This window comes from Coregonus lavaretus (assembly GCF_964263955.1).
Source record: "Coregonus lavaretus genome assembly, chromosome: 32".
NCBI lineage: Eukaryota > Metazoa > Chordata > Actinopteri > Salmoniformes > Salmonidae > Coregonus > Coregonus lavaretus.
The window spans coordinates 34,452,748-34,467,720 of NC_140019.1; the positions used below are offsets into that span (position 1 = coordinate 34,452,748).

The window sequence follows — 14,973 nt, forward strand, 5'->3', positions numbered from 1 at the left end:
GGAACTGCCACCTACCTACAGGCCTTCATCATGGTGAACTGCCACCTACCTACAGGCCTTCATCATGGTGAACTGATACCTAGTGACAGGCCTTCATAATGGTGAACTGATACCTAGTGACAGGCCTTCATCATGGTGAACTGCCACCTACCTACAGGCCTTCATCATGGTGAACTGCCACCTACCTACAGGCCTTCATCATGGTGAACTGATACCTAGTAACAGGCCTTCATCATGGTGAACTGATACCTAGGGACAGGCCTTCATCATGGTGAACTGATACCTAGTGGCAGGCCTTCATCATGGTGAACTGATACCTAGTGGCAGGCCTTCATCATGGTGAACTGATACCTAGTGACAGGCCTTCATCATGGTGAACTGATACCTAGTGACAGGCCTTCATCATGGTGAACTGCCACTTAGTGGCAGGCCTTCATCATGGTGAACTGATACCTAGTGACGGGCCTTCATCATGGTGAACTGATACCTAGTGACAGGCCTTCATCATGGTGAACTGATACCTAGTGACAGGCCTTCATCATGGTGAACTGATACCTAGTGACAGGCCTTCATCATGGTGAACTGATACCTAGTGACAGGCCTTCATCATGGTGAACTGCCACTTAGTGGCAGGCCTTCATCATGGTGAACTGATACCTAGTGACGGGCCTTCATCATGGTGAACTGATACCTAGTGACAGGCCTTCATCATGGTGAACTGATACCTAGTGACAGGCCTTCATCATGGTGAACTGATACCTAGTGACAGGCCTTCATCATGGTGAACTGATACCTAGTGACAGGCCTTCATCATGGTGAACTGATACCTAGTGACAGGCCTTCATCATGGTGAACTGATACCTAGTGACAGCCTTCCAGCTCAAGTGCACTACTACCTCCTGTGCCATAATTTGAATTAGATCTGAGGATGACTGGTCTCCCTGTAACCCAGGGGTGGGCAATCATTTCGGCTCGAGGGCCACATCGAGATTTCAAAATTCAGCGGAGAGTCAAAAGCAATTTGCGAGCCACAAAAAGGCAATTAATTTCAAGACTGATAGGCCCATTATAATTTCTACATACTTTATAGATCACCCATACACAAAAAATGTATGCACGCATGACTGTAAGTCGCTTTGGATAAAAGCGTCTGCTAAATGGCATATTATTATTATATTATTATTATATCTAGTTTTAGATTTTCAAGAGTGGCCTGGAGGTTTAAACCCCCCCGGGCCAGATGGGGCGGCAGGTAGCTTAGTGGGTAAGAGCGTTGTGCCAGTAACCGAAAGGTCGCTGGTTCTAATCCCCAAGCCGACTAGGTGAAAAATCTGTCTTTGTGCCCTTAAGCAAGGCACTTAACCCTAATTGCTCCTGTAAGTCCAGAGCGTCTGCTAAATGACAGAAAATGTTTTTTTTTAAAAATGTATAATGCTGACATTTACATACCAAAATATATAGTAGTCCAACAACTTTAGCCTCGTTCCATCATCCTGATCACACAATATAGAAACAGAATGTGATCAGGATGGCGGAACAAGGCCTACACCACTTTCCCCTCCTTATATTCCCATACAGAACAGGCAACCCAGGGCCAGACCACGCTGCTGGTGGTGACGGCAGGACAGGTGAAGTTTGACGGACAAAAGCAGCGCTACTTCAATCAGAACTTCCTCCTCACAGCCCAGGCGTCGCCCACCAGTGATCAGCCTGTCTGGAAGATCGCCAGTGACTGTTTCCGCTTTCAGGACTGGAGTAGCTGAGGCCTACTTTAATCTGGTTTCAGGGTCGTGTTCATTAGGGCACACAATAGCAAAACAAATTGCAACGAGCTACGAAAACAAGCATTTCTTATTGGACAAGTTTCAGTCTGTTTGGTGCCTAATGAGTACAACCCTGCTTTAAGATTTGGTCTTTATTGTAATGCCAGTTACACTGTGTACCTAAAGACTTTTGTAATAAAATAAATACGAAGTAGTCAAATACAAAACATTTTTATTCACCAATGTCCCCAAAAGCATGTGACCCCCAGAATGGAATAAATAACAATTGTTCAAACAAAGACGGAAAGTATTTGGAGAAAGAAGTGAACTGGACTCTCAAATGTTAATTACGGACCTGCTTACTGTTGTGACATAACGTGAAAATATCTTACTATCCTCATAACATTACTTTGAGTATTCAGGTAAAGACATATATTGCTATTGCCCATGTGGTCTACACTCCTGGCCAAATAATATATTAAATATCTGCTATTTTAAGTTTCCTGAGTGACACATTTGGTGTGACATATGCAAAGCGATACAACCAAATAACATATTTGATAGGAATAGAATGTACAAAAAATAAAATAAACCGAATTGTTCAAGTCTGAATGCTTATTTAGTCTTAAAATATACCTTGGCTTTTCTAAAGCAATGGATGGACGTAACATGATTCTAAATAAATATAACCAAAACGTAAGACACTGGGAAGTGAGAGCACGGGAAGGCACAGTAATGTCGCTACTGTCATCTTACCACTAGAGGGCAGCAGAACATTCTCAACTACATAACATATAGGTAGAGATTATATATATATATATATATATATATATATATATATATATATATATATATATATAAATACATTGGCCAAATCTGATGAGCAACAACGTCTTTACAGAACCCACAGAGAGAAAGACTACATAGATATTAAAAAATACATCAGTTACAAATCGGGTACAAAGAGCTTAGGTGGAATGGCAGGTAAGCAATGACTTGGAATGGTTCCATTTCCTCAATGTTCCATTTGTTTGTTAGTGAGAGGACTTTTCTAGAAACATACACTTCTATAATGCTGGATCAGCTTCAAGTTTGATTTCCCAATAAATAATTTCCCATCTACAGTTCAGACTCATCAGTGTCTTTTCCTAATGACAACGATGGAGGTCAGAACTGGACGTGCTTGAGTGCAATGTTTTTTACAAGTACATTATTAGCACAAATAACTGGCTAATAGGGATATTCTTTATATACACACCAAGAACAGTAGCCTGGGTACCGAATGGTTTCTCTGTTGAACACCACACCATCGCCGTCCCAAATTACACCCTATTCCCTTTGCAGTGCACTACTTTTGACCAGGGCACATAGGGCTCTGGTCAAAAGTAGTGCACTACATAGGGAATAGGGTGCCACAAGATGACGACAAGTCAGCTGAAGCAGAAACATGACTGGCACGGACTGAGGCTATATAAACTAACAGTGGAATGTTGGCGACTTTGGCTTAGGTCAAGGGTTAGCCAACCCTCCTCCTGAACAGATACACTGTGTGTATGCTTTTGCTCCAACCCTGCTCTATCTAACACAAAATTCAACTAATTGGCTACCTGTAACCAAGACCTTGATTAGCTGAATCAAATGGGTTAGAGCAGGGCTGAGCGAAAGCCTGCACACCATGAATCTCTCAAGGTCTACGCCCCAAAATGGAACCCTATTCCCTACATAGTGCACTACTTTTGACCAGAGCCCTATTGGCATTAGGTGAAGTTTTAGGTAATTACATTACTGTCTCCCATACATCCTCTCTATGTGCTGAAGATAGTGGTTCTTTAACTCTTTCCTCTTCAGCTTGAAGGCATCAGTCACCAGGCCTGTCTCAGGGGTCCAGGGCTCTGGGCTGAGGTGGACCTTCACTGGGATCTCAAACCCCTGGAGTTTAACTAGAGGAGGAAGGAAAGATAAAGGAGAGGAAAAAGAAAGAGAGAGAGAGAGAGAAAGGTCATTACAAATCTGACAATAGCTATGTTTCCATTAACTTTTTGTCAACATTTAGGAAGTTTGCATAGAAATTGGACGCAACAATTGTCTGCCATGGTGCATTTCCCTTGAACTGTTATCCTATTAGGCAAATTGGCATTCATAAAGTGGCAACAGCCTGTATGGAGCCACACAGTGGAGGTGTCATAATACCCATCAAACAGGGAAATGGTTCAAATCGTTTTCCAACATTTTTTTTTTTCTTCCATAGGGAATTTTAGAAACACTTAAAATAAGAGCTGTGTTTTGTGTAGGCTTACCCTGGCATGACGTTTTGATAACCATGTAAATCTCTCTCGGACAAGGTGACTTTTATCAATATATTCATCTCTATTTACTCTCAGATTGGAAAATGCTAATTAGCATCAAAGTAGACATCATGCAAAACTACAAATCCCTACAAGCTCCTGCATGTCATCTCTAGCTGATATCTTTGCTAACAGGTTTTGTGTCAATTTAAAACTGGCACAAGACAGTTCAAATAATTGTCAATTTAAAGAAATGTAGCCAATTTATTCATTACTACATTTAGCTAACATTAGATCGTTAATCCAGAGATTCTTACCTTTGCCTCGATTCGGCAGTCTCGTCCAGATCATCATGGCATCTGTAGTTCTTTATGATAGCCACATTAGCAGCTAATTAGCGTTACATTTTCTGGGGATAAATACAGGCGACTATATTGCTAAAAGTCACCTTGTCCTAGAGATATTTCCACAGTTATCAAAACATCACGCCAAGGTAAGCCTACACGTAACACAGCCCTTATTTTAACTGTTTCTAAAATCTCCTTTGGGCAAAATGAATCGTGGAAAAGCAAATTGGAACCATTTCCCTGTTTGACCTCGAGGTTTTATGGGTATTATGACTCATACTGTGGTACTCTATACCCTGCCCACCTACCGATCTTTAATGTCTCAGGTAGCCTGCAAAAACCAGCACGGATAGATTGCAAAAATGGACTAATATTTGCCATCTTCCAATACAGTAATTCTCATGTGCCTACTTATCACCACGGTCCGTGCCATGGTGTAACTTGCACTGACGCAGGCCTAGCTGGTCTGAAACAATTTGATGGTGAAACTTCAAATTGCAATGTGAAGCAATTCAGGCATTCCTGAAAGTCAAGACAATCCTTGTCCTGCAAAGAAACACTTTTTATTGTTGAATAAATGGATTTTGCAAGCAGTAGGCATTTAGAATGAAATGTGGAGTGGAGCTTTATAGTTGATAACATAATGTGCCCCGCGTACCTTCAATATTATCCGGCCATCATAATTTATTAGAAAAACACAGTTTCCACCATCATTTGTCGCAATAAAGGAAGTTCCACAATATAAAAATCCACCCGTCGAACGTATAAAAATGTATTAGATCTTTCGAAAATGTATCCTACATCTGCCATTTCCATCACACGTCGCAATTTTTTTTTTTTGCATAAACCTGGGTCAATGGAAACCTGCCTAGTGAGACGAAATCAATCCAAACATCTAAATCAATCTAATGGACATCAGGGTTGTATTCACTAGACCAAACGTAAGAAAACAGACAGAAACCTTTCCCAATAAGAAACCCTTGTTTATGTTGCCAAACGTTTTGCTACGGTATGCCCTAATGAATAGGACCCAGGGGTTCTTACTTGAAGTGGCCACCTCCTTGATCTCTTTCAGCACCTCCTTCTCCATGGCAGGGTGGGTGCACACCTCCTCCCAGCTCCCCTCCACTCCCCGCTGTCTGGCCAGCTCAGTCAACCTCTTCTGGTTGGGTACCACAACACTGATCACATAGTTCTGCTCACTGCAGGGGTTAGAGGTCAGAATGGATCCAAGGTCAGAGTTCATGGGTTAGAAGCACCCATACAGGCTGAGAGATCTGAAATAGCTGGAGTTACAAGTTGCCAGTAAGCACAGCTTTAAGACCAGTTCACCCTCTGCAAATGTAAACCTCTACCACTAGAGAGGTGAAACGGATCTCAGATCAGCATCTAGGGCTAGGGCTCACCTGTTAGCGTAAGCACAGATGTTGTCGATGAGGGAGCAGTTCTTCAGAGCAGCTTCTACTTTCCCCAGAGAGACGTATTCCCCAGCCTGGAGCTTCACTAGGTCCTTCTTACGGTCTGATTAACAATAACACACACACCACAATGCAAGATATTGCTTTAAAATTACTTATTTTACAGGTGCTTTAACTGTTAAATGACATTTGCCCACTAGATTAGAATGTATATGCCTATGATGGACAATGAGAAGATCCTCCAACGGACACAGGTTACATACCCACTATCTGTAGACATCCGTCAGGGTGGATCTCTCCTATGTCTCCTGTACAGAACCACCTCTGACCCTTCTCGTCCACAAAGAAGTCCTGGTTGTTACTCTCGTTCCTATAGTAACCCATAGTGATGTTAGGCCCTCCAATCAGAATCTCCCCTCGGGGGTGAGGCTTGTCCTGATTGGTGTAGCCTCCCTCCAGCCAGTCCCTGAGTCGGATCTCACAGCAGATGACAGGAGCTCCGACTCTACCTGTACTTTTGTCTGCCACTGGACAGAGGGAATAGAGGGAACACAACCTTTAGTAATGCAGGTAAAGCAAAGGCTTTCCATACTACCCCCACCTGCCCGCCTCACTCCATACCCTCCCCTTACCCTCTGTGATGGTGCCAGCTCCACAGGTTTCAGTCAGTCCGTACCCCTGGCCCACAGGACAGCAGAAACATATGTTCATAAACCTCTGTGTGGCGGAGGAAAGAGGAGCCCCTCCAGACAACATCAGCCTCACCCTGCCGCCCAGCAGCCTCCTCACCTTACTGAACAGCAGCCTAGACACAGACACACAGAACTGTAAACATACACCAATACACTCTACTCTAACACTCACTGAGATTCCTTCTGTTTAATGTATGATTCCCTATCTGGATACATGTCTTGTTATTTTAGGTGATTTATACTGAATCATTTCACATGCGAATAATACTTCTCCTCTAGGTTAATGTGATCGTCAGAAAAACACGTTTTAATACAACATATCACATGTTAGTCATGAGGTAAAAAGTGTTGTTACGCGTTGCAGAGAGGAGCATCGTAGCCCCTCTTGACCTGCTCCAGTTTGTAGTTGTATCCCAGGTTGAACAGCGTCCTCTGAATGTAACTCATGTCCCCAACCTTACTCATCACGTTCTTATTGATGCGGTCCAGGATTTCCTGTTCAAACAAACAAACGGTACAGTAAACCAGAGAGAGATATGGGTCGTCTTACCGGTACAGTAAACCACAGAGAGATATGGGTCGTCTTACCGGTACAGTAAACCACAGAGAGATATGGGTCGTCTTACCGGTACAGTTAACCAGAGAGAAATATGGGTCGTCTTACCGGTACAGTAAACCACAGAGAGATATGGGTCGTCTTACCGGTACAGCAGCCATCAGAGTTGGTTTCAGCACAGAGGAGTCTCCTCTACTTCCCCTCTTTATCTTAGTGGACTGGAGAGAGAGGAGAGGACATCAACATAGGACATCAACATAGGACTGGCGAGGACATCAACATAGGACTGGAGAGAGAGGACATCAACATTGGACATCAACATAGGACTGGAGAGAGAGGAGAGGACATCAACATAGGACTGGAGAGAGAGGAGAGGACATCAACATAGGACTGGAGAGAGAGGAGAGGACATCAACATAGGACTGGAAAGGACATCAACATAGGACTGGAGAGAGAGGAGAGGACATCAACATAGGACTGGAGAGAGAGGAGAGGACATCAACATAGGACTGGAGAGAGAGGAGAGGACATCAACATAGGACTGGAGAGAGAGGAGAGGACATCAACATAGGACTGGAGAGAGAGGAGAGGACATCAACATAGGACTGAGAGGACATCAACATAGGACTGGAGAGGACATCAACATAGGACTGAGAGGACATCAACATAGGACTGGAGAGAGAGGAGAGGACATCAACATAGGACTGGAGAGGTCATCAACATAGGACTGGAGAGAGAGGACATCAACATAGGACTGGAGAGAGAGGAGAGGACATCAACATAAGACTGGAGAGAGAGGAGAGGACATCAACATAGGGCACTGCCCCCCCACCCCATCCTTTTTACGCTGCTGCTACTCTGTTAAGTATTTATGCATAGTCACTTTAACTCTACCCACATGTACATATTACCTCAACTACCTCAACTAGCCGGTGCCCCCGCACATTGACTCTGCAACGGTACCCCCCTGTATATATAGCCTCCCTACTGTCACTTTATTTTACTTCTGCTCTTTTTTTTCTCAACACTTTTTTTTGTTGTTGTTTTATTTTTACTTTTTTTGTTTAAAATAAATGCACTGTTGGTTAAGGGCTGTAAGTAAGCATTTCACTGCAATGTCTGCACCTGTTGTATTCGGCGCATGTGACCAATAAAATTTGATTTGATTTGAGAGGAGAGGACATCAACATAGGACTGGAGAGAGAGGAGAGGACATCAACATAGGACTGGAGAGAGAGGAGAGGACATCAACATAGGACTGGAGAGAGAGGAGAGGACATCAACATAGGACTGGAGAGAGAGGAGAGGACATCAACATAGGACTGGAGAGAGAGGAGAGGACATCAACATAGGACTGGATGAAGAGGCTTAAAATATTTTCAGTGAAAGTTTGCAGACAGAATAACAGGGAAACCACTGATTAAATCAAGCCTTCATTACCTGGTCAGAGAGTGTCTGAGGGGAGGAGTAACCGATGGGACAGCCGTACGCCATGCAGGAGATTTCTGCTGTCATTTCCAACACATGGGCCAGAGGGAGGTAGGCTATATAGGTGTCTTTAGGACTGAGAGAGAACAGGGTTAGCGTTAGGGTCAGCGGTTTAAGGGTAGGATGCAGGTTGGCTATATAGGTGTCCTTAGGACTGAGAGAACAGGGTTAGCGTTAGGGTCAGCGGTTTAAGGGTAGGATGCAGGTTGGCTATATAGGAGTCCTTAGGACTGAGAGAACAGGGTTAGCGTTAGGGTCAGCGGTTTAAGGGTAGGATGCAGGTTGGCTATATAGGAGTCCTTAGGACTGAGAGAACAGGGTTAGCGTTAGGGTCAGCGGTTTAAGGGTAGGATGCAGGTTGGCTATATAGGAGTCTTTAGGACTGAGAGAGAACAGGGTTAGCGTTAGGGTCAGCGGTTTAAGGGTAGGATGCAGGTTGGCTATATAGGTGTCCTTAGGACTGAGAGAGAACAGGGTTAGCGTTAGGGTCAGCGGTTTAAGGGTAGGATGCAGGTTGGCTATATAGGAGTCTTTAGGACTGAGAGAGAACAGGGTTAGCGTTAGGGTCAGCGGTTTAAGGGTAGGATGCAGGTTGGCTATATAGGTGTCTTTAGGACTGAGAGAGAACAGGGTTAGCGTTAGGGTCAGCGGTTTAAGGGTAGGATGCAGGTTGGCTATATAGGAGTCCTTAGGACTGAGAGAACAGACATTATAATACTGCATGGGGTCAGGGGTCAGAGTAAGGGTTTTAGTGAGCAGGTATGTATGACGTTAGGCCAGACGAAGAACAGGGTTAAGGTTAGGGATACAGTTGGAGCATGGGTTCTCAAAGTGGGGTCTGCGGACAGATATATATATAGTACGTTTTGTTGTTGTTGAAATGAATATTACTAACAATGAATTTTGGCCAAGGGATCCGTGGAATACGTTTAGAGTGTGTAATACAATGTAATAATATTAATCTACAATTTCTGTTCTTAACCCTGGGCAACATGGGCCTGAGAGGCTCACAGGGATATTGGTATCCACAGTACACCACCAATTCAATATTTTCAAATCAATACTTCTTGTATTCCCCCCCATAAATGCAGTGTAATTTTAAAAACTGCAAAGTTCTCTCTGCCTCACGGAAACATTTGTAGAATTGCAGGGTATTAGCTTTAAAGCTGCAACAACTTAAAAAATCTCTGTCCCATGAGAAAATGTGTAGAATTACAGGAAATGAGCTTGAAAACTGCAACATTTTCTCTCCGATTCAAAGAGGCCCGCCTTTAAAATGTTTGTTCAGCCATGCACTGCCGATGTCATATTTACATGTACATCTACATTTTTGTCATTTAGCAGACGCTCTTATCCAGAGCGACTTACAGTTAGTGAGTGAATATTTTATTTTATTTTTTCTCTTCTCCATACTGGCCCCCCGTGGGAATCGAACCCACAACCCTGGCGTTGCAAACGCCATGCTCTACCAACTGAGCTACATCCCTGCCGGCCATTCCCTCCCCTACCCTGGACGACGCTGGGCAAATTGTGCGCCGCCCCATGGGTCTCCTGGTCGCGGCCGGCTACGACAGAGCCTGGATATTAAAACTCCTTGTATGCTATTTTTATCTCACTCGAGTTGTGTTCTGATTATGAGGGGGTCCCTGATGAATTTTCTATCACATGTTTGAGAACCCCTGAGTTATGGGTATGGGTTAAGGGGGTACCTCTGGAGGCAGGGAGGGAGAGAGTCTATTCTCCATCCGTAAAACAACTAAACCCAACTGTCACTCACCCCAGGCCAGGGATGCGTTCACACTGTCCGGTCATTCCAGCAGTGATGTTGCTGTGGACGACCATGACTCCTTTGGGTCTGCCTGTAGAACCACTGGTGTACATCACTACAGCCAGGTCTGATGGCTGAGGACTCACCACCGGCCTAGCCACTGTAACAGAGAGTTGTTGGTTCAACAGGTCTCACTTCACTGTAACAGACACAGCCATTGGTTCAACAGCTGTTACACACCTGATTCGGCCAATTAAGGTCTTGATAAGTAGTTGAATCAAGTGTTTTAGTGTTGGTTTGGACCAAAACCATGCTCTAACATTATTTGTGTCATTTTCTAGCGTTCCTCATGCAGTACACTGGTGTTACTCACGGTTGTCAGGCTGTGCCCCCAGCTCCTGTACTGATGCCATGCTGTGGATGGTGATACCAGGTGGGTATCCCTCTGTACTGACCCTCCTCTGGTCTACAGAGATGATGTGTTTCAGCTTGGGGATCTGAGCGAGAACACCCTGTGAAGGATAGAGGGAGGAGAAAAGTTAATTTAGTTAGTAGAAATGCATACCTGGCTGTGACTCCACTCTCTGAGGGCGTCTCTGGGAGCGTTGGGATATGCAAAAAACACATTTCCGATTCAGACGTGTGACTTAGCTATGGTTGGCACATAGTCTCAGACAATTTAAAATAATTGCAACGCATATGTGAAAGACTGAAAATTGAGGCTAGTTGACACATACGTTTACATTATGAACACCTTCCTAATATTGAGTTGCACCCTCCCTTTTGCCCTCATAACAGCCTCAATTCGTCAGGGCATGGACTCTACAAGGTGTTGAAAGCGTTCCACAGGGATGCTGGCCAATGTTGACTCCAATGCTTCCCACAGTTGTGTTAAGTTGGCTGGATGTCCTTTGGTTGGTGGACCATTCTTGATACACACGGGAAACTGTTGAGTGTGAAAAACCTGCAACGTTGCAGTTCTTGACACAAACCGGTGTGCCTGGCACCTACTACCATACCCCATTCAAAGGCACTTAAATATTTTGTCTTGCCCATTCACCCACTGAATGGCACACATACACAATCCATGTTTCAATTGTCTCAAGGTTTAAAAATCCTTCTTTAACCTGGCTCCTCCCCTTCAACAGGTGACATCAGTAAGGGATCATAGCTTTCACCTGGATTCACTTGGTCAGTCTGTCATGGAAAGAGCATGTTTTGTACACTCAGTGTATATTCTGTCAAACCCTCAACTCTGCGGCACCACCATGTTTCAACCCAACTGATCCATTCTAGGTACTAGGTTCTAGGGTTCTATGTTCTAGGTCAGGTGGTTCTAGCTCACCTTCAGTGTGGTCTCCAGTAGTTCTGTGCTGGTAATGAGGTGTGTGACTCCCGTCTCGTTCAGTCCAAACACCACCGCCTCCTCTCCCAGTGTCGCATAGAACGTCACCACTGTGCAAACACAGAGCCACGTCAATGCACTTTGGACATCGTGTTAGGGTCATTTTCTACCTCTTCTTCTAGCACAGTACTTCCCGGACTGATTGGGAATTATGCACATTCTTGAATTATATACATCCTAATTCTGTGAATTGAGTACTGAACTGGGTACATGACGGAGTACTGAACTGGGTACATGACGGAGTACTGAACTGGGTACATGACGGAGTACTGAACTGGGTACATGACGGAGTACTGAACTGGGTACATGACTGAGTACTCTGAATTTGTATGAATGTATTTGTTATGTGCTGACCTGAACAAAATGAATTTCCTTGTTAGCGAACAAAAGGCATTCTAATCTAATGGAAATTAATAAACTGGACCTCTATTTAAATATATCTTTATATTTTATAGATATCCCAACACCAGGCCAACATGACTTTGATTAATCAAACTTTCTGGAAAGAAAGCCCTGTTGTTGTTTCGTTGGCTACAACTACTCATGTTGAGCCTTCCATTTCCTCCCAGAGTGTGCCCCAAATGGCACCCTATTCCTTATATAGTGCACTATTTTAGGTATTTTGGGAAGCAGCCCCAGTGTGCAGTACTCACATGGGAAGTTGTGTCTGAAGCAGGCCTGAGCAGAGATCATCCACTCAGCTCTGGTCTCACAGAAGATGGCAACCATACTCTTAGGCTGCTGGCCCAGTGCTGCCAACCCACTGCCCATGTAATTCACTACAGAGTCTACCTGCTGGTAGGACAGCCAGCGGTACTCCCCCAGAATCAGCTGCAAGAGAGGAGACAATGTCACCTGTTAGTCTATTTGCATTTTACCTTTTAGTCATTTAGCAGGCGCTCTTTTCCTATTTGAATAGAAGAAGAGTGTGCTTCCTTGTTTGTTTATTTTAGGTCAGCAAGAGCTGCGTGAAGATAATGTGTTGCGAAGAGAGACAGCTTTATGTAGACATTTAGAAGACATATGTAGCTTCATGTGAACTGAGCACAACAATACGCATATGTAGCACTGTGACGGGCATATGTAGCACTGTGACGGGCGTATGTAGCACTGTGACGGGCGTATGTAGCACTGTGACGGGCGTATGTAGCACTGTGACGGGCGTATGTAGCACTGTGACGGGCGTATGTAGCACTGTGACGGGCGTATGTAGCACTGTGACGGGCGTATGTAGCACTATGACGGTAAACTCTGACATTTCCGACTTGCTAATTGGTTGTAGTTATACGCGTGCCATGTTCAACCAGTCAGCAAGTCGGAAATGTCAGAGTTTCCTAGTTCCGACTAGCACGTGAACGCGGCATTATGACAGGTATGTAGCATTACACAATATGACAGATATGTAGCATTATTACAGGCGTGTAGCATTATAACAGGCTTGTAGCTTTACGACAGGTGTATGTAGCATTACGACCTTTACGTTTTAGTCATTTAGCAGATGATTTTATTCAGAGCAACTTGCAGGAGCAATATGACAGATGTATGTACCATTATGACAGGTGTATGTAGTACTATGACAGGTGTATGTAGCACTACGACAGGTGTATGTAGCACTATGCCAGGAGTATGTAGCACTACGACAGGTATATGTAGCACTACGACAGGTGTATGTAGCACTACGACAGGTGTATGTAGCACTACGACAGGTGTATGCAGCACTACGACAGGTGTATGCAGCACTACGACAGGTGTATGCATGTAGGTTACCTTCTTAAAGACCTTTCCGCTGGGCTGGGGCTCATTCTCCTCACTCAGTACCTCTCTTGTCCCTAGACAGTCAGAGTTCCCAAAGCGCTGCACGGCTTGTTGGAACAGTTTGTCCAGCGTGTCTTTCCCAGGGAAGTCTTCTGTGGCCAAGCTCTGGAAGCGGTCTACACAGCGGTACGGCCCCTCGGAGTGGCCGGAGGTGGAGCGAGCCTTGACCCGTGTGGCCTGCGTTCTCTTCTCCCCAGCCCCGGTGAGGTAGTACCAGGGCAGGAAGGAAAGGAGGGAGTACAGCCACACCAGGAGGTGGAGGGGGAGGAGGAGCAGGGAGTGGAGCTCTGATTGGAGACCCATATTGGATGGGGGGGTCAGGGGTTAAAGGTCAGGGTGTCAGGTAGAACCTGAGAGGAGATTATTATTATTATTAGGAGATGAGAAGAGGATCCTTATCGATGCCAAGGATCTACTTTAGGCTGATGCCGTCTGGTTCCAGTCCACTCAATTTAAACAGAGTAGGCCTAATGTTGGAACAGAAAATAAAAGGTATTAATATATGTGAAGAAAAAGGGTAAGTGAAAACAGACAGAGCAGTGATGTTCAGGTTGGATGTATCAATAACATAATGTGGTTAGGATTCTCTTACCTACCTGTTCTAGGGTTTTTACACCAAACCGTAGTTAACTACTACATGCCGGAGGCTCCATTAGAAAGGGAATGGATTCCCATTCAACATCATTTTCCCTAAACCCTTACTCTAACCCTAAACCTAACTCCTAAGCCTAAAATAGCCTTTTTACAAGTGAGAACCGGCAAAATGTTCTCACTTCTCTGAATTTTGGTTGATTTACTGTTCTTGCGCAGACTTTTGGTACCCAAAAGTATGGTAAAATGTGTAGACACACGGCACCTCTCTCCCAGTGCTGGCCTCTTGCTCCTCAGGTTAGCTGTCCTATGTGATGACAGGGTGCAGCCAGAATCTGGAAATGAACTCTGCCTTCACTCCTCCAATGCCTGAATTATCCCACTCCCTCTGAACAACCACCAACCCGGTCTACTGTGCTCTGGGTCCTCATATAGGCTACCCCGGCTGTGTCTCATTAGTCTGAACTAGCTAGCTTCCTTTCCTTGTGTGTCCTCTCCATGATCACTGATCTGGCAGTAGGGCAGGACAGGTGATAGCAACGTCGTGGGAACACACCCAATATACTCTCCTGAAGGAGATGAGGTGAAGAAACCACGACATTATTGAGACCCAGCCCCTGTAACCAGTTGACTCACTGACCAATGTCCACAGCTCAGCCAACTGAAGAAGATCGAGCCAGTCGCGACCAATGATATCATCTTCCCAGCTCACCCCATGATGAGCTGATCAGGGTCAGGGTACTAGGCTACTCCAGGTCATGCTGACTCACTCTTTAAGCCATCATAACTGGCTTAAACATCAATCCTGGATAGCATCCTTTGATTTGACTACACACTGACAAGTG

General features: G+C 44.7%; 2 protein-coding genes across 6 annotated transcripts; one reads left to right on the forward strand and one right to left on the reverse strand.

The window, feature by feature from the left end:
- Window positions 1–1,523: 1,523 nt before the first annotated feature.
- LOC311107264 (NTF2-related export protein 2-like) lies at window positions 1,524–2,368 on the forward strand (the record flags this gene model as incomplete). Its single annotated transcript, XM_084149744.1, has 1 exon — window positions 1,524–2,368. A coding segment is annotated over one exon (240 nt), but the record flags the coding sequence as incomplete, so codon positions are not given.
- Window positions 1,979–14,657, reverse strand: LOC311107928 (long-chain-fatty-acid--CoA ligase 4-like). 5 transcript variants are annotated; one of them, XM_084150537.1, is made up of 14 exons: window positions 14,394–14,657; window positions 13,490–13,887; window positions 12,376–12,553; window positions 11,663–11,772; window positions 10,691–10,829; window positions 10,327–10,477; window positions 8,502–8,625; window positions 7,208–7,279; window positions 6,861–7,000; window positions 6,446–6,618; window positions 6,077–6,340; window positions 5,802–5,916; window positions 5,440–5,597; window positions 1,979–3,703 (listed from the first exon to the last, which is right to left on the reverse strand). In XM_084150537.1, the coding sequence occupies exons 2-14, from the start codon at window positions 13,838–13,840 to the stop codon at window positions 3,546–3,548; spliced, it is 2,133 nt and encodes a 710-aa protein (XP_084006663.1). In that variant the 5' UTR covers window positions 13,841–13,887; window positions 14,394–14,657; the 3' UTR covers window positions 1,979–3,545. The 5 variants fall into 5 exon arrangements, with proteins under 5 accessions (XP_084006663.1, XP_084006662.1, XP_084006661.1 ...); XM_084150536.1 differs by having other exon boundaries at window positions 13,490–14,004; XM_084150535.1 differs by having other exon boundaries at window positions 13,490–14,004; window positions 14,311–14,657.
- Window positions 14,658–14,973: the final 316 nt, after the last annotated feature.

Bases quoted from the DNA above. Each gene is read 5' to 3' on its own strand.
- LOC311107928 (XM_084150537.1), bottom strand. From the start codon at position 13,840: ATGGGTCTCCAATCAGAGCTCCACTCCCTGCTCCTCCTCCCCCTCCAC. The intron at 8,626-10,326 runs GTGAGTGACAGT...GTTCTCTCTCAG, and splicing joins GAACGCATCCCTGGCCTGGG to TCCTAAAGACACCTATATAG. The intron at 6,341-6,445 runs GTAAGGGGAGGG...CCCTCTGTCCAG, and splicing joins AGCTGGCACCATCACAGAGG to TGGCAGACAAAAGTACAGGT.